Source organism: Onychostruthus taczanowskii, unplaced genomic scaffold, assembly GCF_017590055.1.
Source record: "Onychostruthus taczanowskii isolate IOZ18803 unplaced genomic scaffold, ASM1759005v1 scaffold93, whole genome shotgun sequence".
NCBI classification, from domain to species: domain Eukaryota; kingdom Metazoa; phylum Chordata; class Aves; order Passeriformes; family Passeridae; genus Onychostruthus; species Onychostruthus taczanowskii.
The window spans coordinates 885,516-906,042 of record NW_024507324.1 but is presented as its reverse complement, the minus strand read 5'-3'; the positions used below and the strand labels follow the sequence as shown (position 1 = coordinate 906,042).

At 36.4% G+C, this 20,527-nt stretch overlaps 1 protein-coding gene across 1 annotated transcript in view; it reads left to right on the top strand.

The window, feature by feature from the left end:
• Positions 1-20,527, top strand: part of USH2A (usherin) — a 372,299-nt gene that overhangs the window by 284,848 nt on the left and 66,924 nt on the right. The window contains exons 50-57 of the mRNA XM_041426677.1: positions 3,836-4,059; positions 6,369-6,579; positions 7,407-7,604; positions 8,189-8,343; positions 10,180-10,378; positions 16,315-16,422; positions 16,978-17,161; positions 17,936-18,093. Coding sequence (XP_041282611.1) covers positions 3,836-4,059; positions 6,369-6,579; positions 7,407-7,604; positions 8,189-8,343; positions 10,180-10,378; positions 16,315-16,422; positions 16,978-17,161; positions 17,936-18,093 — 1,437 coding nt within the window. The remainder of the gene's footprint in view (positions 1-3,835; positions 4,060-6,368; positions 6,580-7,406; positions 7,605-8,188; positions 8,344-10,179; positions 10,379-16,314; positions 16,423-16,977; positions 17,162-17,935; positions 18,094-20,527) is intronic.

Sequence of the window (20,527 nt, the reverse complement as noted above, 5' to 3'; positions counted from 1 at the left end):
TCAGTATATATGTATTCTTAACAGGTTTTTTTTTTTTCCCCTTAAATATATATATTTTAAAAACCTTTATATCTCTCTTTTAAAAATGTGTTTAGCTTATAGTGCTCAATAATTTACACTGTTTTTCCCAAGAATGGGTTGGGATGACATTTTTTTGGCCATTGAAAAAGAAAACAGTGGCTTTTTTCATTGCTCACGGGTTTTCTGTGAGGACTTTACGCTGTGAGCCAGCACACAGCTGAACACAAATACAGATTTGAAAGATGAATTAGCACCACAGTTGAAAAGAGATGGTATTCTTTTGCATTAAGCATAGAATAGACTGTGGTTTCTTATCATATCAGATAGATCATGCTCAATTGGTTTTTGCTTAATTTCTTGGAGTAATTCAGCCTTGCTAAATACATCATGAAAATGCACAAGCCAGGCACAAAAATCTACCTGCTTCCTGTCCTAATTATTGTAATTATTCTAATGGAAAAAATACTCTTACACAACAACATAATTTACTTATTGGCAAATGGATAAGTAGAATTTTGCAAGAATATGGTAATTGGAAAGCTGATCTCATTGTCTGGAAGGAGAAGAGGTAAGGGGGGGTGGTTTTATGCAAAAGCTGAATTGCTTCTGAAGCACTGTTTTGTGCTTGGCAATGAATGCCATAGCTAAAAATCTAGTGACAATTTAAAGCTTTTGTTTGAGTGCTTTAAGTCCTTAAAAAAAACAAACAAACAAAAAAAAAACCCAAAACAAAACAAAACAAAACAAAAAACAAACAAAAAAAAAAAAAACAAACAAAAAAAAAAAAAAAAAAAAAAAAAAAAAAAAAAAAAAAAAAAAAAAAAAAAAAAAAAAAAAAAAAAAAAAAAAAAAAAAAAAAAACAAAAAAAAAACCCCAAAAACTTGATCACTAAAAGTTCAAGCCTGGTATACAATCTCACTTTGTTGCATGACCAGTTCAAAATCAATGTCTTTTTGCTGAATCCAGATCCAGGTTTGCACTGAATGTTGGTTTAAGAGCTTGAACCACAGAACGTTTTCTTTTGCCATTACATACCTTTTTCAGAGAGTTTGCCTTGCAAAAAGAGATTTCCATCCATCCTACATTACTTTTCTTCTCTTTATTTATTAGCTTCTCTTTTCTTAGGTTTCCTTTTTTGCCCCTCCTTGGTCTTATTTAGTGGGGTGACCATAGAGACATCTACTGGCAAAGGCTGGCACTGGTGAACAGGCACATCCTGAGCCCCACTGCTGCAGTGTGATTATCCAAAGGTCTCTGTTTCTGGCTAGAAAGGATAATGGCAGCTAAAACCACTCTTGGAGTTTCTTTCTCTCTCTTTTTTTTTTTTTTTTTTTTTTTCCTTTTAATGCCACTATACTGACATCCCAGACTCATGAAAGAGGATGCTTTGTACTGTTGTGGTTCCTGATCTGTAACAGTTGCAATACCCGCATGTAAGCCAAGGATTTTTGGAGTAGTTTGCAATGTATACTGGCTCTGTATTTTGTTGATCCTCTGTTCTGGCTCCAAAGTCTAAGCCTTTTAAAACTCATTTTTTCCCTTTTGAAAGCATTGGTTTTGCAGATTTACTAAATTAGTAATTCATCACTCAGCTAGGTTTATAAATTTTTTCAGTTGCTGAGGATGAACATGAAATAATTGTTGACAGAATCAGTGTTAGCAGGAAGTGTCTTTTCCAGCCCATGGATTTTCTTTTTGCTATAATGCATTGCGTGCCCATGAAACATAACTATATAAAATATGACACATGCATTCCAACTGAGTTACAAACAAATAGTTTACATTTTGATGTTTTGCTGAATTCAGCAAGGGTTTATAGGAATTTCTGGAGCCTTAATCAATTTAATAAAGCAATTTTTGGAAGGCAAATCAATCCATCAATATTACATTGTTCTATTTTGTTTTTCTTGGAGCATATTTAAAATTGTACATTTGAGGTGTCAAGGTTCAGGAGTCAAGTGCTACATGTGATAAATTAAGGAAAGGTCAGAGGCTATGCAATGCAGTTTCAGAAGATTGTCTACCTCTGCCTTTGCAGCTCATTCATGCTGAAGTGATGCACTCTGGGAATTACTACCAAACTCTGCTCTGCAACATCTGCTCTCCCTAAGTGAGTTAGTGCACGTCAGACATCTTTATGTCAGAATATTGCAGTGATGGATGCAGTCTTCAGAAAATGCTGCATAAAAATCTGGTGTGCCGTTCTGGCCATTAAGTGAAATTACTATTTAAATTAATGGCGCTGTCACAGTTTATCTGTGCAAAGAATGAACGCTGATTAGGGTATTAAGTAATTAGCAATTTATCACACTGGAACAAGGTTGATAATAATTAAAGAAGTAATGGTTTACCAAAGAAACTAGAAAGGGAGTCACTTCTTGTTATGTGAATGAAATCTTGGCTGAAAAATTTAATTCTGTTAAACAAAGATGAGGTTCACAGTGAAAGAATACAGATTTGTTTGTTTCAATAGAAAAAAACAGTTCATTATCAAAATTTTAGTTTGCCTGTCAGAAGTCCCTTGGGGCTGTCTGAGTTGCTTATTAGTATTGAATTGAGTCATTTTCTGCATTAATTCTCTCTTTAAAATTGGTAGAATCCTAGGACAATTTGAAAAAAGGGTGTGAACAAGAGGAAATATTTTACCTCTCGAAGAGCTAGTGATAACAGTTTGATTGCTTTTAATAGAACCAGCCCTGAAAAAAGGTGAAGTATGTAAGTAACATCACCATTTTTAGCCATTCCAGTGATTGGAATGAAATGTTCTGAATGCTTTAGTAGGATCACGCATTTAAAGATTAATTTTCATTATGTATGACTTCTAAGAGAGATTTTCTGCAATAAATAGCAGTGAAAAAAGTGGCCACTCTTGCATGTGTTTTAAATGCCAACATAGGACAGAAATGACATCAAACACAAACTACTTTGTAGATGTAACAGTATATCACAGCCCTGGTTTTTGTGTGATATCTTCCTAGTACAATTAGTAATAACATTTATTTCATTGCCAGTTATAAAAGAGTTTGTAGTGTTTGGTTCTGAGTTAAAACTTAGCCCTTTCTTTAGGTGGTGTTGGGTTCAACACTGGTATTTCATGTGAATATGTGGAAAATTGCAGTGGTTATGATGAGCTTTTCTTTTAAAAATGAAATTATTAAAACCAGAAAAAAGACAATGGAATTAATTTTGGCAGCTTATCAATTGCAGTGTAGAAATGCAAATTACATATAGATATCAACTTCTTGAATGATAATTCTCTGTATTAGACGGCTGAAGCTTCACTGGGTATTTTCCAAGTGACCCATTCTGTTCTAGGTACCTAATATGACCTCCTACTTTAAAATATTAAATATATGATAAATTCTGGAATGCTAAGATGCACTGTTGGAAGATTGCCCATGTGATGGGGGTGTGAAGGAGACCTGAGTAGAAAGTACATGGAAAGCTTTCTCAATTTTTACGTTCTACAGGAAATTTTAATCAAAAATTCATCTCCAGCCTGCTGTGGCCAGTACTTTGGTGTGGTATTCCATAGCAAAGTTCTTTAAAAAGTTCAGGAGTGGCGAACATTGACTATAGGGGACCCTGTTTGTTTCTTTAATTCTTGATTGTTTACAGTAGGTCTGGAAGTCAGGATGCTTAATTCAGTCACCTCACGTTTGAATTTAATCTCACTTTAGCTAAATCTGCATAATTCCAGCTGCTGATGGGTTTATGCCAAGATATATTGCATTGTGAGCTTTCTCCTTTCTTATCTATTTGTTTACTTAAATTTCATATTCCAGGTTTTTTTTGTTTGTTTGTTCATTTCAGGGATGTTCTGTTGTGGGCAAGAGTACGTGAATAAGTCAGATACCATATGCTGCTCAGGTTCCAGTGGTGAGTCCCTAGCACATGTTAGAAAGAATGACCAAGTGCCAGTAAAATGCTGTGAGACTGAACTTATTCCAAAGAGCGAAGAATGCTGTAATGGAGTTGGATATAATCCTTTGAAATATGTTTGCTCTGACAAGATTTCAGCTGGAATGATGATGAAGGTAATTGATAGAAAAGCTCTCAGTGTCTCTGATTTGATGATGGAAAGAGAAATACACTGTTCATAACTATTTTTCTAAAATAGGAATATAAAAACTCTTGTGTGCATTATTCATTTTCACATTACATCCATATTAATACCGAATGAGTTTGCCATGATTGATGTTATTGCAATGAATTCTAAAGGAATTAATAATGATTAGCTGCCTCTGTGAAGTGTTGCCCAGCACTTCAGATTAGTACAGTGGCTAAAAGCTGGCACACTAACAAGACTGATATGTATAGCCAGTTTCCATTCTGTGACCACTGTTTCTGATGATGTTCATTAAGTGGAAATTAAAATTGGATGGCCAGTTCTGAAGTATAAAAATGCTATAACATTTCATTTTGGGCCCGCAGTAGGACATGCTTTCCCAACCCTCTTTAAAAAAAAAAAAAAAAAACCACAAAAAAAACCCCCCAAAATAAAAATAAAGCAATTGACATTTTCTTGATGGACTTAATCTTGATCCTACAGAAAACCAGTGGCCATTTTGGCATAAATTTCATCAGTACTAGAATAGGTCCTTTTGTGCCTAATGAATTGTATAGTTTATTCTCATTCTATTTTAATGTCAGAGTAAACTAAACACCATGAAGGCTAATTTGATCTTTTCCAAGAGTGCCCTGTGAATGTAGGCATCAGCATGAGACAATTTTGCCTTGCCAAGTTGAATTCAACAGAAACCTTCAAGAATTAGCATCTTGGTGTTATACATAAGTTGTAAAAATATTATCAATTGTTACTATATATATATATATATTATATATATATGTATATTATTTTATAAAATTGCATTTATATTTATGATAAGAGAGAGAGAGAAATTGAGGGAGAAAAAAGAACATAAGGACATTGGATATTGTGAATTCTAAAATATGGAAATCAGAAAGATATTGTGGAATTTACCAAACATATAAGAAAAGTAAAATAGACCCCATCCTGCCATATGCAGGTGTTCCTATATCCTTGTTGTTCTGCTAAGTTAATACAGAAATATTTCTTACATCTTTGCCTTTTCATGTACAGGTTTTCATGTAATTTTATTTTCAGACTGAATAATTTTCTCCTAGAGAAAATCCAGACGTTGTGATGAGTCAGCTGCAGTTCCTCAATGTGTTGTATTAGTAGCTCATGCAAGGGAAAAAATGGCTGAGAACAGGTTAATGAATTCTGATAGATAACACACCAGATCCCTGCCTTAGGTATAAAGTATAAACAAAGGAAGTGCTTTGTATTTCACTTACCCACAGTAGAAAAGAGATAGCAGTGCTGGCTCTCTGAGATGTATAGATTTACTAACAGCAAAAGGGCTGATAGGCTGACACATTCTGCAGCTACTTTACATGGGAATGCAATCCATCTATATCCTGCATACCATATGGATATCTATCACAACATAATTTTTTGTGGAAGTGCCAAATTTGGGAAGCTAAATTATCTGGTTTCTAATCAGCTAAGAAGCTAATTTCAATAGGTGAATTAAGGAAGCATTAGATATAATCTGTTTGGTTTTCCTTTTGAAGTTTATGACCTAATGGGCAAAAATATTTGTTGCAAATTTGGCAGTACATTTCTTTCTGCAGCAACCTATATTTTATGAGAATTATTGCTCTCTAGCTTATGGTTTGGCAAAAATATTATTTCATGAATTTTAATGGAAAGTTGTGGATGTTCAGTGTATATTTCTTTGAATTGTACTTTATGGGTTAAATCTTACATCTTTATGTTTGCAGAAGTCCTCTTATTGCAGCTAAGCTTCTGTTTAGTAGTGGTGTGGCAGAAGACATGATTTATATAGCCCATGGACAGAGTTCTCAGCCATAAAAGCTACCAAGGACTTGCACAGAGCCCTCTTGTGTACGTGGCAAGCTGTGTGAGGGGCTGGGAATTTGCTACTGATTTGCCACAGGATATTGGCCTTTGCAAGAACAGAATGTTCACATTCTTGGATAAAATCCTGTTGTCATTGATTCTAGACTCTTCTGTTTTGAACAAATCCATCAATTTGTGCTTCCAGTAATTAAAATTTGTGATGCTTTCATCCAAGAACCCTAAAAAAAATCTGTTTCTTTTAGAAAGGATTATATAAACATCAATGATCAAAGACAGTGGACAGGCCAAAGGCTGAAAGGGTCTCCTATATGCTAGAAATATCAGTGTACTCAAGGTGGTGGCATGGTTTTTGTGTTGTATAAACGCAGAGAAATACTAATGGAAACATTTACAGAGAAGGGAAAATATATTTACATTTGCCTGTGTATTCCTTAGGTAAAAGAAGAATGCAAGGCTAATGTCCTTTGCCCTTTATCTATGGAGAAAACAGCACATTGTGGAAAGTGTGACTTTGATCCTAAGGAGAATATCTGTGCGTGGATAAAAGGTTCACTGAGTGCTACGGAAACAGAAGTAGAAGCAGCTGTGTGTCCAGCAGAAGAGGAGACTGTCTACACAGGAGGTCCAACACAGTATTCATTTACAGGTAAGGAAAAGGGGCAGACCAGGCTGGTGATTTGTTAGTATGGATAATTTGTTCTGGAGAAAAAGATGGCCTGAATGCTCTCAGACACCCCAATTAAATGTGAGACAATGTGAAGAAGGACATGGATCTTCTAGAGTGAATCCAGAGGAGGCCATGAAGATGCTCAGAGGGCTGGAGCACCTCTGCTGTGCAGACGGGCTGAGACAGCTGGGGTTGTTCAGCCTGGAGAAGAGAAGGTTTCCAGGGGACCTTAGAGCACCTTCCAGTACCTAAGGGAGGGTCTGCAACAGAGTTGGAGAAGGGACTTTTTACAAGAGCAGGTAGTGCTAGAACAAGGGGAATGACTTTGAACTAAAGGTTTAGATGATATGTTAGGAAGAAATTCTTTACTGTGAAGGTGGTGAGGTACTGGAACAGGTTGCCCAGAGAAGTTGTGGTTGCCCCATCTCTGGAATTGCTCAAGGCCAGGCTGGATGGGCTTTGAGCAACCTGATCTAGTGGGAGATGTCTCTGCCCATGGCAGAGGGGTTGGAACTAGGTCTTTAATGTTGCTTCCAACCAGGCCATTCTATGATTCTATGAATTGTAGTGAAGCAGAATTATTTTAAGAAGTAATCTATGAATCGGGGCAGAGACTTCAGGGATATGCAATGAGTGAAATTCAATGAGTACCTAACATGTCAACCTGCTTTCAAAAAAGTTGAGAAAAGTTATGGTCCTGCCTAAAGAATAACAACCATTTCTATCTGTAAACCCAGGGGGGAAAATAATGTTATTTTGTATTTTGATAAGACTGAGATGATCCAGATGTAATTTTCTTTTTCTAGACGTGAACCTCGAACCTTTTGTCACATATGAGTACAGGGTGTCTGCTTGGAATAGTTATGGAAGAGGTTTCAGTGAAATTAGCAGAGCTGTCACTAAGCAAGATGCACCACAGGGTGTAAGTCCACCAAAATGGGCCAAAGTAGATAATCGAGAAGACATGATTCTTCTGGACTGGGAGGAACCACTTCAACCAAATGGTATTGATACATTTTTAAGTGTTTTTTTCTATCATTCCAGTAGCAGTGTTCCAAAATCAGAAAACATCATTAACCCCTGTCACTGAAGTACACATATTCCTAAGCTCTGCAGGAAGGTTTTGTTCTAGGTTGCTATAATTTTTATTGCAAGTAAGAGGAGAGTCTTCTTCACATAAGACAATTTTATTATGTCTTTACAAAGTGCCAAAAAGCCTCTTTTGAGAACAGTTGTAATAATACATGTGCAGATATGATCAGAAAATTATAATCATCCTAAAAATACTTGGGGATTCAGGGCTAAGGCAGGTGGTACTTATATTTATTTCAGGAAATCTTGCTTATTGTTTTCAAACTGTGAGGAAACTTGGTAAAGCTCTCACTAAAAACTGGGATCTACTCAGATGCTGATGCAGATGGTGAGAAAAGTAGCTGGTAATTGACATTCAGTGTTTAATCAGAATTATTATCTGTTACTCTGGCCATGTAAATATTTCGTTGAATGTTTTCTGTATACAGAGTAGGTTATTGTCCTGTGACACAGGATCTCTCAGCTAACAAAAGGGAAAAATTTCTTTCTGCAACAGGTCCTATTATTCACTACGTCATCCTCCGAAATGGAATTGAGCATTTTAGAGGAACAGAAACGAGCTTCACAGACAGCAGTGGTGTCCAGCCATACCAAGAGTATTCCTACCAGCTGCGAGCCTGCACTGTTGCTGGTTGCACAGACAGCAGCAAGGTTAGTGAACTGGGCTTTGTGGGAACTGGTGCCAGGATTTTATCAGTCAGTGTGGCAACATTGAAATGCTTTCGGAAAGGGGTAATTTGAAGACATGCTGATTATTGAATAAGTGAAAAAAAAATCAATAATCTGATTTGGATTCAGCTACTGACAGGTGAATATTTGGAACCTCAGGGTGATACAAGCAAATGGAAGAAGAAAGCAGTATCTCAGTCTTGGCAAAGCTGAAATTGCACTGTTCAGCTGTGTAAAGGAACTGATGTTTGTTAAAGAGAAAGCTGTACATGGCAGAATAAAGAATATTAAAATACGCCTTCTCTAAACCTGGAAATTAAATTTTTGCTTCTCACTAGGAGATCTGTAGCCTCTTCTTCCTTGCTATTTCTTAGATCATCTGCTTTAGTTATATTCTAGCAATTTGTTCAACAAACTTGGTACTCTTCCACTCCACTGGAACAGCCTCCTTTCACTCTATTATTCTTTGCTGGCTTTCTATATCTGCACCTGCTTCAGACTTTACTGTCCCTTTGTGTGCAACCTGCCCCAGCTTCAGCTTTAAGCAAACAGAATCTCTTACCTCCCTTTCTCACAGTTTCATTTCCATTTGTATCACTTTGAATCATGGATGCCTTTCACCAACATTACTATTTAACCAGCTCTGGTTTTTATTCTGCAAAGTACCTGCCTTATTCATAATTTGCAAAAACTATTTCTTAAGTGACCTCTTTTTCACAATATTATTCTTGCCTCTTTGAAAATTAATTTCTAGGACTACAAAGGTAAGGTCTGTGGGGCAGAGGTGGGGAGTAATGATTATGTTTTGTAATTATTATATCTGTGGTATTGATTCTTTTTTTATTTGTGGGTGTTTAAATGTTTTTCTAAGACATGCAAATCTTAGCCAGAAGTCTAAGATAAAAAACACTGATGTAGAGGGATGAAGACGGGTGGATAGTCCTCTCCCTGCACACAGAGCTGTGGTCTGGAAACTATGTAGGCACAGTTGCTGCAACCACTGACCTGATAATAAATCCTGCTTATTTCACTTGCTTGTAATTAAGGAGTTTACTGTTGCAAACACTGAAGTCTGCAAGTGGGGACTGATTCCACCAAATGCACTAAGACAATATATTATAGAGGGCACATTTTATATTTACAGCATAATATAAATACTTTATGGTGGTAATAGCAGAAAAAGAAAAGTGATTCTCAAAGAGAAAATGGTCTGACTCACTTATTAAACCAATGTAATTTGGAAATGCCTCCTCTGTAGCTGATGGTGCATCTGGTGGAGATGTGTCAATAGAAAATTACCTTTTTCCTTTTTTTTTTTTTTTTTTTTTGTAAAAGAACTTAACAAGTGCAAACTTATCCTATCTTTCAAAATCTTTAGATTCCTTACAGAAGTATGGAGTTGCAGATAACTGCAATAGAGTTCAGATTGCATGGGATATATGGAGGCTTAGCGCCATGTTTACTGGTGCTTAAAATATATGAAATCAGGCAGTTAAAATGCAGAGACACTGACAAACCATATGGAAGAGAGTTATCAAGAGTTTTCAAGCAATACAGTTTTTGTTGTTTCACCCTGTGCCATACACTGCAGCTAAAACGTGGTGAACCTGTTGTGATAAATTGGAGACACAGACTTATGTAATGTATTCAAGGTCAGATTTCATTGTGAAAAAGGAGGAAAATAGTAACTACTTCTCCAGCCCCTTGGTAATGATATGCCAGCCCAAACAACATTTTAAAACAAAAGTGACATTCTCATTGATCATGGTATCTAGTGTACTATTACATTAAATTGCTGTTTAATTCATATGTCTTCAGGTAGTTGCAGTCACTGTCCAAGGAGTCCCTGAAAGTGTTCAGCCACCAGAAGTCAGTGCTCTGAACTCCACAGCATTACATTTAAGATGGGGTGCACCCAAGAAACCAAATGGGATCATCAGAGAGTACCAGATCAGTCAAGTGGGGAGAGGACTTATATACATTGATGCTGCAGGCAGAATGCAGCACACAGTGTCAGGTAAGGAGGCAAAGCTCTTTGACAGGCTAATGTCCTGTCCTTAAGATATAAGACAGAATTAATATATTAAAAATGCCACTTGTCAGTAACTTTGAAATCCCCAGCACTGTGCACTGTTTGGAATGCTTCATCATGACTTTACATATCTTAATTTTTTTTTCCAATCTCTTTCATTTCTAGCTGCTATTTGTTAAAATACTAATAGACTTAATTTCAAAATTTTAAAATAAATCTATCCAGCTCGACTGAAGATGCATACTTTGTAGTGTGCTCAAGGACTTAGCTATTCTGTGTAGGCCAGCCATCCCTTCATACAGATTCAACTCGCTCTTTTAACATCACTGATGTGCAGCAATGCAGTTGTGAATGTGTAGCAGTGCAGGATCAAGAAGGATCCAGTACTTTATGTCTGAGATAATAAAAAGGAAAGGAAGACAGAACAGGAAAGATCCCAAATTCTGTTTATAATATTATGTATTGCTTATAGCCATTTTCTAAATAATTGATGAAAGATGCATTATTCCAGGGATTCTGGGGGAAAGTTTGGCTCAGACCTCAAATGTATTATTTTCACGTATTCAATTTTTAGTTATTTTTGAATACTGAGCCAAAATTCCTCTTAGAAATGCTTCTGTTGAACACAGAGCAGGGACATAAGCATCATGGGATATTTTTATTTTCATTCTTTGACCTCAGGTTGCTCATTAAATTTTTATATCTCACAAATGCATTAATTTTTCCCTAGGTTTTTTACCTCACAAGTAGGAAATTTCAAGATTCCTATGTTGTACACACCATATGACAGCCAGCCAAAGAGCAGAATTTGACTTAGGGCACATAAATCCTCTAGAGCATAGATGGCACTCAAATACCCTCAAAGCATGAATCCTGAGTCAGGGTGGATCCCTTAGTGCTTTAAAAGAGTTTGTCTCTGCTCTAGTCACCCACAGAAGAGCAAGATTGCTGTTTCTCTCTGACAATACCATGCTCAGGTGTGAAATTCATCAACGGTGTATTACTCCTATCTCCATATTCAGTACTTCTGGACATGAGATATTAGCCAGAGTTGGTGGTACATATTTTAGGATTGCTGTTGTAAGTTTACACTGCAAAGAAGGAACATTCCAACAAGGAGTGATATATCAAGCCCATTGAAAAATATTTCTCATGCTCCTCCAAGGCAGTTATATCTCCATTTTAATGCCAACAATACTTAGCCGTTGGAAGTGAGAGGAAATGAAATTAATTCCTGAGAAACAAAGATCTTTTTTTTTTTCTTTTGTGTTCTTGTTTTGTTAAGCCACTGTTCAGTGCGGCCATATTAAGCCAGGAATGAAATAAGTGATCATTCCTCCTGACAGTCATAATCAAATCTTTTGCTGTTTTCTGCAGGAGCTTCCTTGGGTAATAATGTGGAATTCATGAGAGTGATTTAGCAATGTGGGTAATTATTGCTCTCTAAATTAAAAGAATACAATAAAAGAATCAAATTCACTTCATACATAATCTCAAATGTTTGAACTGTTTGTCTTATTCCCTGTGGATGTATGTTTTGATTTTCCCATTATCCTTATTTTTTCTTTTTCTTTTTTTTTTTCCTCTCCAAAACTGCCTGCTTTTCCCTGAGCAACAGTTGAACATTAATGAAGCTGTAGCATTAGTATTTGTGGAGACCTTGAATCTCGGGTCTCACAAATGGCAGACGTGAAGGCGAGCACCTTGCCACAGCACCATTGTCTTGCTGCTTATTTTTAATTACATCAAAGCTTTGGAAACATGATCCCACAAATGCTTTGTGGGAATAGTGGTGAATGTGCTCATCATGTGAAATCCATAAATTGCTTATAATCCTCTCAAGATGTTAAAAAAAGCATTAAGTAATTGAAGACAGGAAGTCCTCAGTTAATTATTTAGAGGTGTTATCAATGCTTTAAGCAAACTGAAGCATTTTCTGCTATCTCACTGAGTTGAATGCCACTGGGACCTAGGGGCAGCAGCCATCATCTTCTCATATTCTCTAATGCAAACAGCACATGGCAGCTTGTCAATAAAAGACCTTTTTATATCATTTATTACTGAACACTTCCAGTACCCTGTACAGAACAATTTGGATGACAGTTATGGCATTGTTTCACTTTGTGTTACTACTACTTTACAAATGGGCCTGCTAATGCTTTGCAGTGGGGCCAGGCAGAGGGTAAGACTGAGGAAAATAATTAGGGGAATTGTAAAAGAAAGCCAAGAGTGCCCTCTTCAGCAGCAGCAGGTGGGTTTATAGAAAAGGTTCTTCTCAACTCCCCCCTTTTAATACACCAAAGTTAATATCCCAAGTAAGAGGCTTTATCAACAACTTGTAGGATCAATCATTTTTAGGTCAGAACCAAGGAAGATAATGAATATTTATTTTAGTACAAGAAACAATAGTATGAATACTTTGTGACTGAATAGTTTTAATTTTTTTCATCTGAACATATTCTCCTTTTTAGGGCGATGAAATCTGAAGAGATACGAAAGTGTTGTCACTGATCAGGTCTATCTCCATATGCAGAATCATTAATAATATTTTTCTGAAGGAAACTCTCAGGGGTGAAGGGGTTGTGGGAGGCTGTGGTCAGCAATCTGACATCCTCCTGAGTAAAATTCCCATGGCGGGGCCCAGGAGCGTTGTCCTGGGAGCTAATTACTGTCCTTGCTGGAGCCATACCCACAAATGGAGACAAACAGTATCAGAGGAAATTGATTTAGGTAATAGAACAATGCATTCTTAAAAAAAAACCCCACTGTTCCATAGCCTTTTGGCAAATGACAAATGCTGTAACAATATAATAGACTGATTAAGTTGACCAATAAAAAACCCCAAAAATTAAAATTCCCACAATAATAAACCAAAAAAGAAGAGGAGGGAAGAAATATCCTCTGGTGAACAATCAGGTAGAGACATTAGAAAAGCAAAATATTGCTTATATTTCAATTATTTTACTTGTTATTTTTATTATCAATCACATAGAGAGAATTGCACAGAGCTTTCCAAAGCATGCATAAGACAAGGTGTCTAATGCAAAGCTTTAATAATCTAGACAAAAATCAGCCATGACTGCTCCATATATGGCTAGAATTAAAGGCATCAGAATTTCGCCAATAAATTTAGTGAAACCATGTGCTCTTTTTTTAATGCTCATTTTTCTCTTTTAAGTGTAGTTGTAAATGAGTATTGCTTTATTATGCATGTTTCCTTTAAAAGTGAACATGATTCCCTTTAGGGGAATTCAAGTAATTTGTTGCCACAGTAATCTTTTCTATCCTGAAATGTTAAATACTTGGCTTTCCTCCATGCCTCTGCCTCTCTCCATTCTGCAACTGTCATTTTCTCCCTCCTTACTTTTATACACAGTGTTCAGATGATTTTTCTTCTCTTCCAGTTCATGATTAGGTTACAGCAAGGGCTGTCCCTCTGAGTCATCTCTTTATTTTCTCTCCTTCACATCTTGTTCAATTTGTTAAGCAGCCTGCATGTCTTCCTTTCAGTGTTTTACCTTCCTGTGTAGTTGCTGCTTCTTTCACTCAGTTTGTTTGTAATATATTTTAATTAAAATATCTTGGTACTGGATATAAGCAAGGATTTGCTTATAAACAAAGGTGCAGAGGCTTTTTTTGTTGCCACAAAATTGCATTGTTCTTTAAATAATTCAGTTTAGACACAGGAGCTACATCAAAAGTATGCTGTTAAGACCACAAAGCCACATGCTTAAAAATTGACCCGTATAATACCTATTAATTGACCTGCATAATCCCAATTCAGCCTCTTCCGCGCAAACAATCTTCATTACACAGCAGTACAGTCATTTGTTCATAGGGTTACTGCCTCATTCAGTCCACAATCTGTGCCTCTTCCAGGAGGAATAAAATGAAGCTCCTGTATGGAGAACTGCTGCCTCAGCTTTGGCTGTGTTTAGTGGATTAATTCCTTCTGGGAGTCTCAGTGTAGATGGGCCTAATTCTGCTTCTGCCCAGAGCTACATTCCCTTTCAAGGAGACAGGAACATGGGAAGGTGGAGCACAGGGAGGGAGGCATCTGGGAGAGTGCCAGCCCAGAGGGACCGAACGTGGATTGCTGCGGGGCTGGGGGCATGGACTGCCGAAGGGAGTGGCCTGACATCCAGGGCTTTCATTTTTGTTCAAGCTGTGGTACAGAGTAAGGCACTTCTCAGTCTTTCACAGCTTGTCACAACTACCTCTTCATTTTCATTGCCTTGCCTGAATTTCCTGAGCTCTCAGAGCTACAGCTGAGGGTGCCAGTTGTGCTTGGATATATAAAGTTTTGCATAACACCAGGTATCTGACAGCCAGGTCCCAGGAATCCCAAATCCTGGCAGCTCCCAGGAGATTTTTGGGTCTCTCAGTCTCTTTGAGTTGATATCCTGATTCTGAAAGTGTTCTCTTTTTTATGGAGTTGGTTTGGTTTTTTTTTTTTTTTTTTTTTTTTTGTTTTGGTACTGTTTTAAGACATTTGGAATGCTCAGCAAGTTGGTGTTAGTAAAGCATCTGTATGCTCTAGGGGTGAACGCTACAAGAAAAAGTCTCAAATTTCAATTAATCAGGCTCTGGAGACCACATGTTGGAGGCAGGTTTAGAAAGGACTGTGCCACAAAGTCTGTGAACAAAAGAGGATCAGTTTGTATTGTACAATATCTTGTCACTGGAATTTCCTAGTTTTTGAGTGTTTAGTTTTGAAATTCTAATATTTTCAAAGAGATTTTGTGTATAATTTGCTTCTTGTTGTACTTTTTGTATCCTTTACATTCAGGAACAGGAACCTTTATTTAATGTATTCTGAGGTGTTAACAAGGGGGTCCTCGAAAATGTGAGAAAGGGGTTTTTAGTGTTTGTCCCTGGTGATACCTTAAAGATCGATTTTGAGAAATATCTGAAATAATAATTTAGCAAAGGTGCTGTGTTGTGGGCTGGAGGGTGCTGTGTGAGGAAGGCTGATCAGCAGTTTAAGCTGAGCTCTAAGGTGTTCTCACAGTGGTCTGCATCTTTAACAATTTAACCACAAGAAGCCTTTAATGGGTGCACAGAATTGGCTATTCTAAAAGCTCAGTATCTTAGTCAAATTATGAGTGCAATTTTATGAGGATCCCTAAAGTCAAATTCTTAAGCCACAGGCAATTTGATGTGAAATCTGAAGTCATTGACACACAGCACAAGGATGTTTGAAAACTTCCAAGAAAAAGGCAAAGCAATATATTTTCTTCTCATCTAATTCAAGGATGTACAGCATAGAAGGTTTGAGCTGAAAAAAAAAAAAATATTTAAAAAATTACAAGTAGCTAAATATTTTGTAATGAGGGCTTGGTTGCCAGTTCAGCTTCTAACTGCTTTGTAGCATTTATTGTAAAGTCTTGTATCAAATAGAGGGAAAATAAAAAATAGAAATTGGGAAGGTCACAGGAGTATCTTTGGACTTATTTGCAATGTAGTAGAAGGTTTCATCTACAAGTATTTTATTATCTTGTTATTGCAAATGTATTAGTTTTACATTTTCAAGACATTAAAGGCTTTTCAGGTTTTCAAGTCCAAAACTCTAAGCAATTGCACTTTCAGGTGTTTTTCTGCATTGCCAGTGTCATCTGAGTTTTTTTATTTAAAGCTGATTCAGGTATGTGAGGGATATCCATAGATCCATTGCCGCATAGACAGATATTCAGTCTGAATTGTTTTGTTTGATCTTTTAAATCAGTAGAGGATATATGTCTAAATTAGTGAGAATTCACCATTTCAGTATTGTTCAGGTGTAATATAAGAGTAGCTTATACTTTATGTTTGCCAAAAATGCTGTAAGTTAACTTTAAGTCCGGTAACTTTCTATGAAGAGATATAATTCTTGGAATGATTGATGTCAACATCTCAGCCTAAACTCTCTTTGCTCTTTTTAGGTCTGCAGCCATACACTAATTACAGCTTTGTGCTTATTGCATGCACATCTGCTGGGTGTGCTTCCAGCCAACCACTTTCAGGTCAAACTTTACAAGCTGCTCCTCATGGTAAGGGAGAAAGTCATTCTTACAAAACTGCAAAGAGATGGTCATGCGGGCTCGTATTTTCTGACGGATGAACAAGGTGCACAACTCCACCATCATCCATCAAGCTATCATGTAGAAATTTACACAAGAGAATCTGTCTCTCTTGGAGTTTTTGCATCTTGCCACATTCTCTTTACTGCCTAGCACTGCAATTCGACTTTCTTTTTGTAAAAATTTCCCCAATTCATCTCTAAATTCATTAGCTTCATTAACAAAGTTAGAATTGGAAGATGAATTTTTTTTTTTTAAAGCACAAATGAATATGCAGAGACTACTGAACATATAAAGGCAGCAGCCTTTGGCCTTGTTCTTCATTAATCTTTACCTTGTCTACTTGGTTGCATTTGTTATAGGATAAATAAAGAAAGTGTGTTAAATTCTGTCATTCTCCCTGGCAATGTTTTATGCTTTCTTTACATTGCTGAAAACAGCAGCACAAGTATGGGAAAATAAAAAAAAAAACCACCTTTGAGTTTCTGTCATAAAATTAAAATAGTGTCCTTTTGATTTTAATAGGGGTATGGCCAAAACCTCATCATATCATAGTCAGCTCAACAGAAGTGGAAATGTACTGGAGTGAACCAGAGGAACCCAATGGACTCATTACTCATTATCGATTATTCCGTGATGGAGAGCAGATTTTCCTGGGTGGCAATACAGACCTGAATTTCACAGATGCTAACCTGCAGCCCAACAGTAGGTAAGGCATGTTAAAGAGCTCTGGTAACAGGTGAAAGACCTTGAAAAATGTAGGTATTTGTGTTAGCGAAATGTACAAAATATAACTATTGTGAACAAAAGAAAATGCTCTTAAAATATTACTTCATTACTGAAAATTGGTTGAGCACTTTTAGGAGTCTTTCAAATGTTAGAAAAACATTAATCAAAGGACTCTTAATTTTTGTTTTGTTTTTGAGAATAGGTCATTCTGATTCAAAGAAGCAAAGATTTTTTATTTTTTTTTTCTTGGATAGCTTGTTGGTAGCTCAATGATAGGTATTTTTCCATCATGGAATATACTCTGAAAAATGTCAGGTTTTATATAACAAACAGCACTGCACATGGTATATAATGTTCCAGTGCATACTGAACATACAGGCTCAAAAGTGACTGCTGATATTTTTATAGAAGTAAGTTTGAAACTAGTTTTGTCACTTTTTGAATCAATACTTCTCTTACTTATGTAAGCTAATTTGAATTTTAGTATTAGTATTTAGAATTAGTATTTGAGTTTTGGTATCTAAGGTTCTATGGTAATTATTATTCTAAGTTATTTTTCTCACATTAAGAAAACTTAAATGTGAAATTCTTCACTAATGCAGTATTTGTATTATATACAAATATTATGTATTATAAATGTATTATATATTACTTATTGTATTCACTTTAAATTGGTGAACATGGAAATGTTCTGTTACTGATATGCCTAAAGCTTCTAACTGCAGTGTCCACTGATCTTTTTGTGTTTGCGCAGATATGTTTACCAGCTGGAAGCCAGCACTTGGGGTGGCAGCAACACTAGTGATAAATATGTTATACAAACACCAGCAGGAACGCCAGAGAAAATTCATGTCCCATATAATGTCACAGTAATTGATGCATATTCTATATTTCTAGCTTGGGATATGCCAGGTAAAAATGTATTTCTATGTAGTACTTTGTAGCAAAATGAAAGGATTGAAAAATTAGTATATCCAGGTAGACAGCTGAATCCTTCTGATATTTTTATTCTTCCTATTTAGTTTTAGTGATTTAAATACCCAGTATCTAAAGCTGTTGTGTCCTAGAAACATTTTATTTTAATAATATTGATCTAGATACTTGACATCAGTATTGTAAGGTTTAGCTGAGCAAAACCCTGTGTGTTTTGATATTATGAACTGAGTGCAAATATTAATGAAAAAAAAATATGAGTTTTCTCTTCTTTTCATACTAACCTGAGTTATCATCAGGGAAACCTGACAACCTTTTAGGTTGTGTGACAGAGATCCTGTGCTAGCTTTGACCTGATTGAGTAAATTTTACTTGCTGGAGCACCTTAGTGTATTGTGGATATGTTACCTTGCAGTATGGTGGATCAGCAAACGCCCAGAAGTACTTTTCCTCTAGTTAGTCTTCTCCTGAACATGATCAGGTGGCCTTCACCTGCTATAAATCTGGGCTAACAAGGAATAATTGAATTATAGAATCTTTTCATAAGAGAAACTATATGATGTTTCATCAATATAGGTCATAGCTTAAGAAATTGGAGCACTTTACTGATGTTACAAAAATTATATGCTATATTTATTGTGGGACAATGAGAGCCTTGTAATGAACAATCTTTTGTCTAGTGCAGTTCATTTCCAAAAAGGTGTTTTCTAGTTTGTATATACTGGGTTTTTTTCACTTAAAATTTCGTCAGTTTTTTTTTAGAAACTTCAGATGTTTGCATATTGCAATCATAGCCATATGTGTTTTATCAATGAATTCATGGGAGTTTTTAATATCTCTTTTTCCTAATTATTTAAGATGTTTTATCCTTGCTTAGAAAGGGTCAGTTTGCATTAAAAATAAAGTCACCTAGAAAAAGTATTTTGCCTTCAAGACTGGGATTGCAAGTATTGTGGCAGTGCTTAGCAGTGCTCACCCTACCCATTTAAGCAATGATTAATAAATCTATAATACCCTGAGCTGTCAGTCTTTTAGTTTTCAGGAGCACAAAATCCATTATAGAAATGCTATAATATATGAAAAAGATTAAAATCTTAAATTAAACTTTTCCCCCTACTGCCTGAAAGGATTTAGAACCCTGCAGAAGGCAGGTAAATTCAAATAGCATATAATCTACAGTTGGTTTTATTGGAAAGTGGCTCATGCTGCATTATAGTTTTGATAATAAATATAATTTAAGGTACAAAATATTCAGCAACATTATAAATAGATTTAAAACATAAGAATGTATTGGAATAGCATAGGCTGTGAAGTGTGGGGTGTTTCCCAGAAAAGCTTGTCTTTGTTCTAGACATTTTCCAGCTGCTTAAATTCCTGTTACTCACAGTAGGTTACAAGCCTGCAAAGAGAACCAGGCTCTGTTTAGTACATTTCATTATGTTGCAATTAAGATTATACGTACAAAGGTCCGTCTGTTCCTGAAACCACACAATCAGAGGGATGAGGAGGAGGCTGGACATTATGGATCTGCAGAAAATGCAGGGTTCATCTATTCACAGATCTGCAGAAATCATTCTCCTTAGATGGAAAAGGAACATGTCCTTCTTTCCAGATATTGGGACGCACCTTGAACACTTATCTCACTTCTGTGGATATTTGATAACTTCTTTGCCTTCTAGTTCTGGGGCTAATTATCTAGGTTTTTTTAATATGAAGAAGGGATTTTCATACTGTGCTCTGTTGGGTATTGTCCTGGTTTCAGGTTTTCTTCCTAGTTAAGAAAAAGACAGGAAAGCAACTCTTGCTGTTCCTTCTATTATAGCACTTCAGGGCCACCAGCTGATCTTACAAGAATGGGGAGTACTAACAGCAATGTAACAGAGAAATGTTACTGGATGTTGCTGAATTGTTGTTGAAGCTACAATGCTATTAATGCTGCTAAAACCTGTGGTCAGAAGCATAGTTCTATGCAGAAGCTAGGAACTTAATTAGTGACCCTTCATAATCCTGCTTTGGGCTCAGTCTGAGGTCCTTTGTGCTTCTAGAGTTATTTTTCCTTAAGAGTAAGACTGCAGAGGATGCAGGTGGAGGTCTACTCTGGAAGTTCTGATCTTCTGGAATAGCATAGATCCCCTTGACATGTCCTATCATACAGGTGTTTGGGGTCACATACATCCCCAGCTTGGTAGGATTAGCATAAAGTCTACTGCTTCTTATCGTTATTTGTGTCCATGTGTGTAGAGTAACTATTCTTTTTCTGACTAGTTGCCTTTCTGTGCATAAATCCTTGTCTCACAATAGGCTGCATTGAGGCAATATAGGTTTTCCTTACAAACTTAGAATGCATCTTTATTTATAAGGATTGTCAGGCTTGGCAGTCGCCCTTGGACAAAACTCTTCACTGGTGTAGACT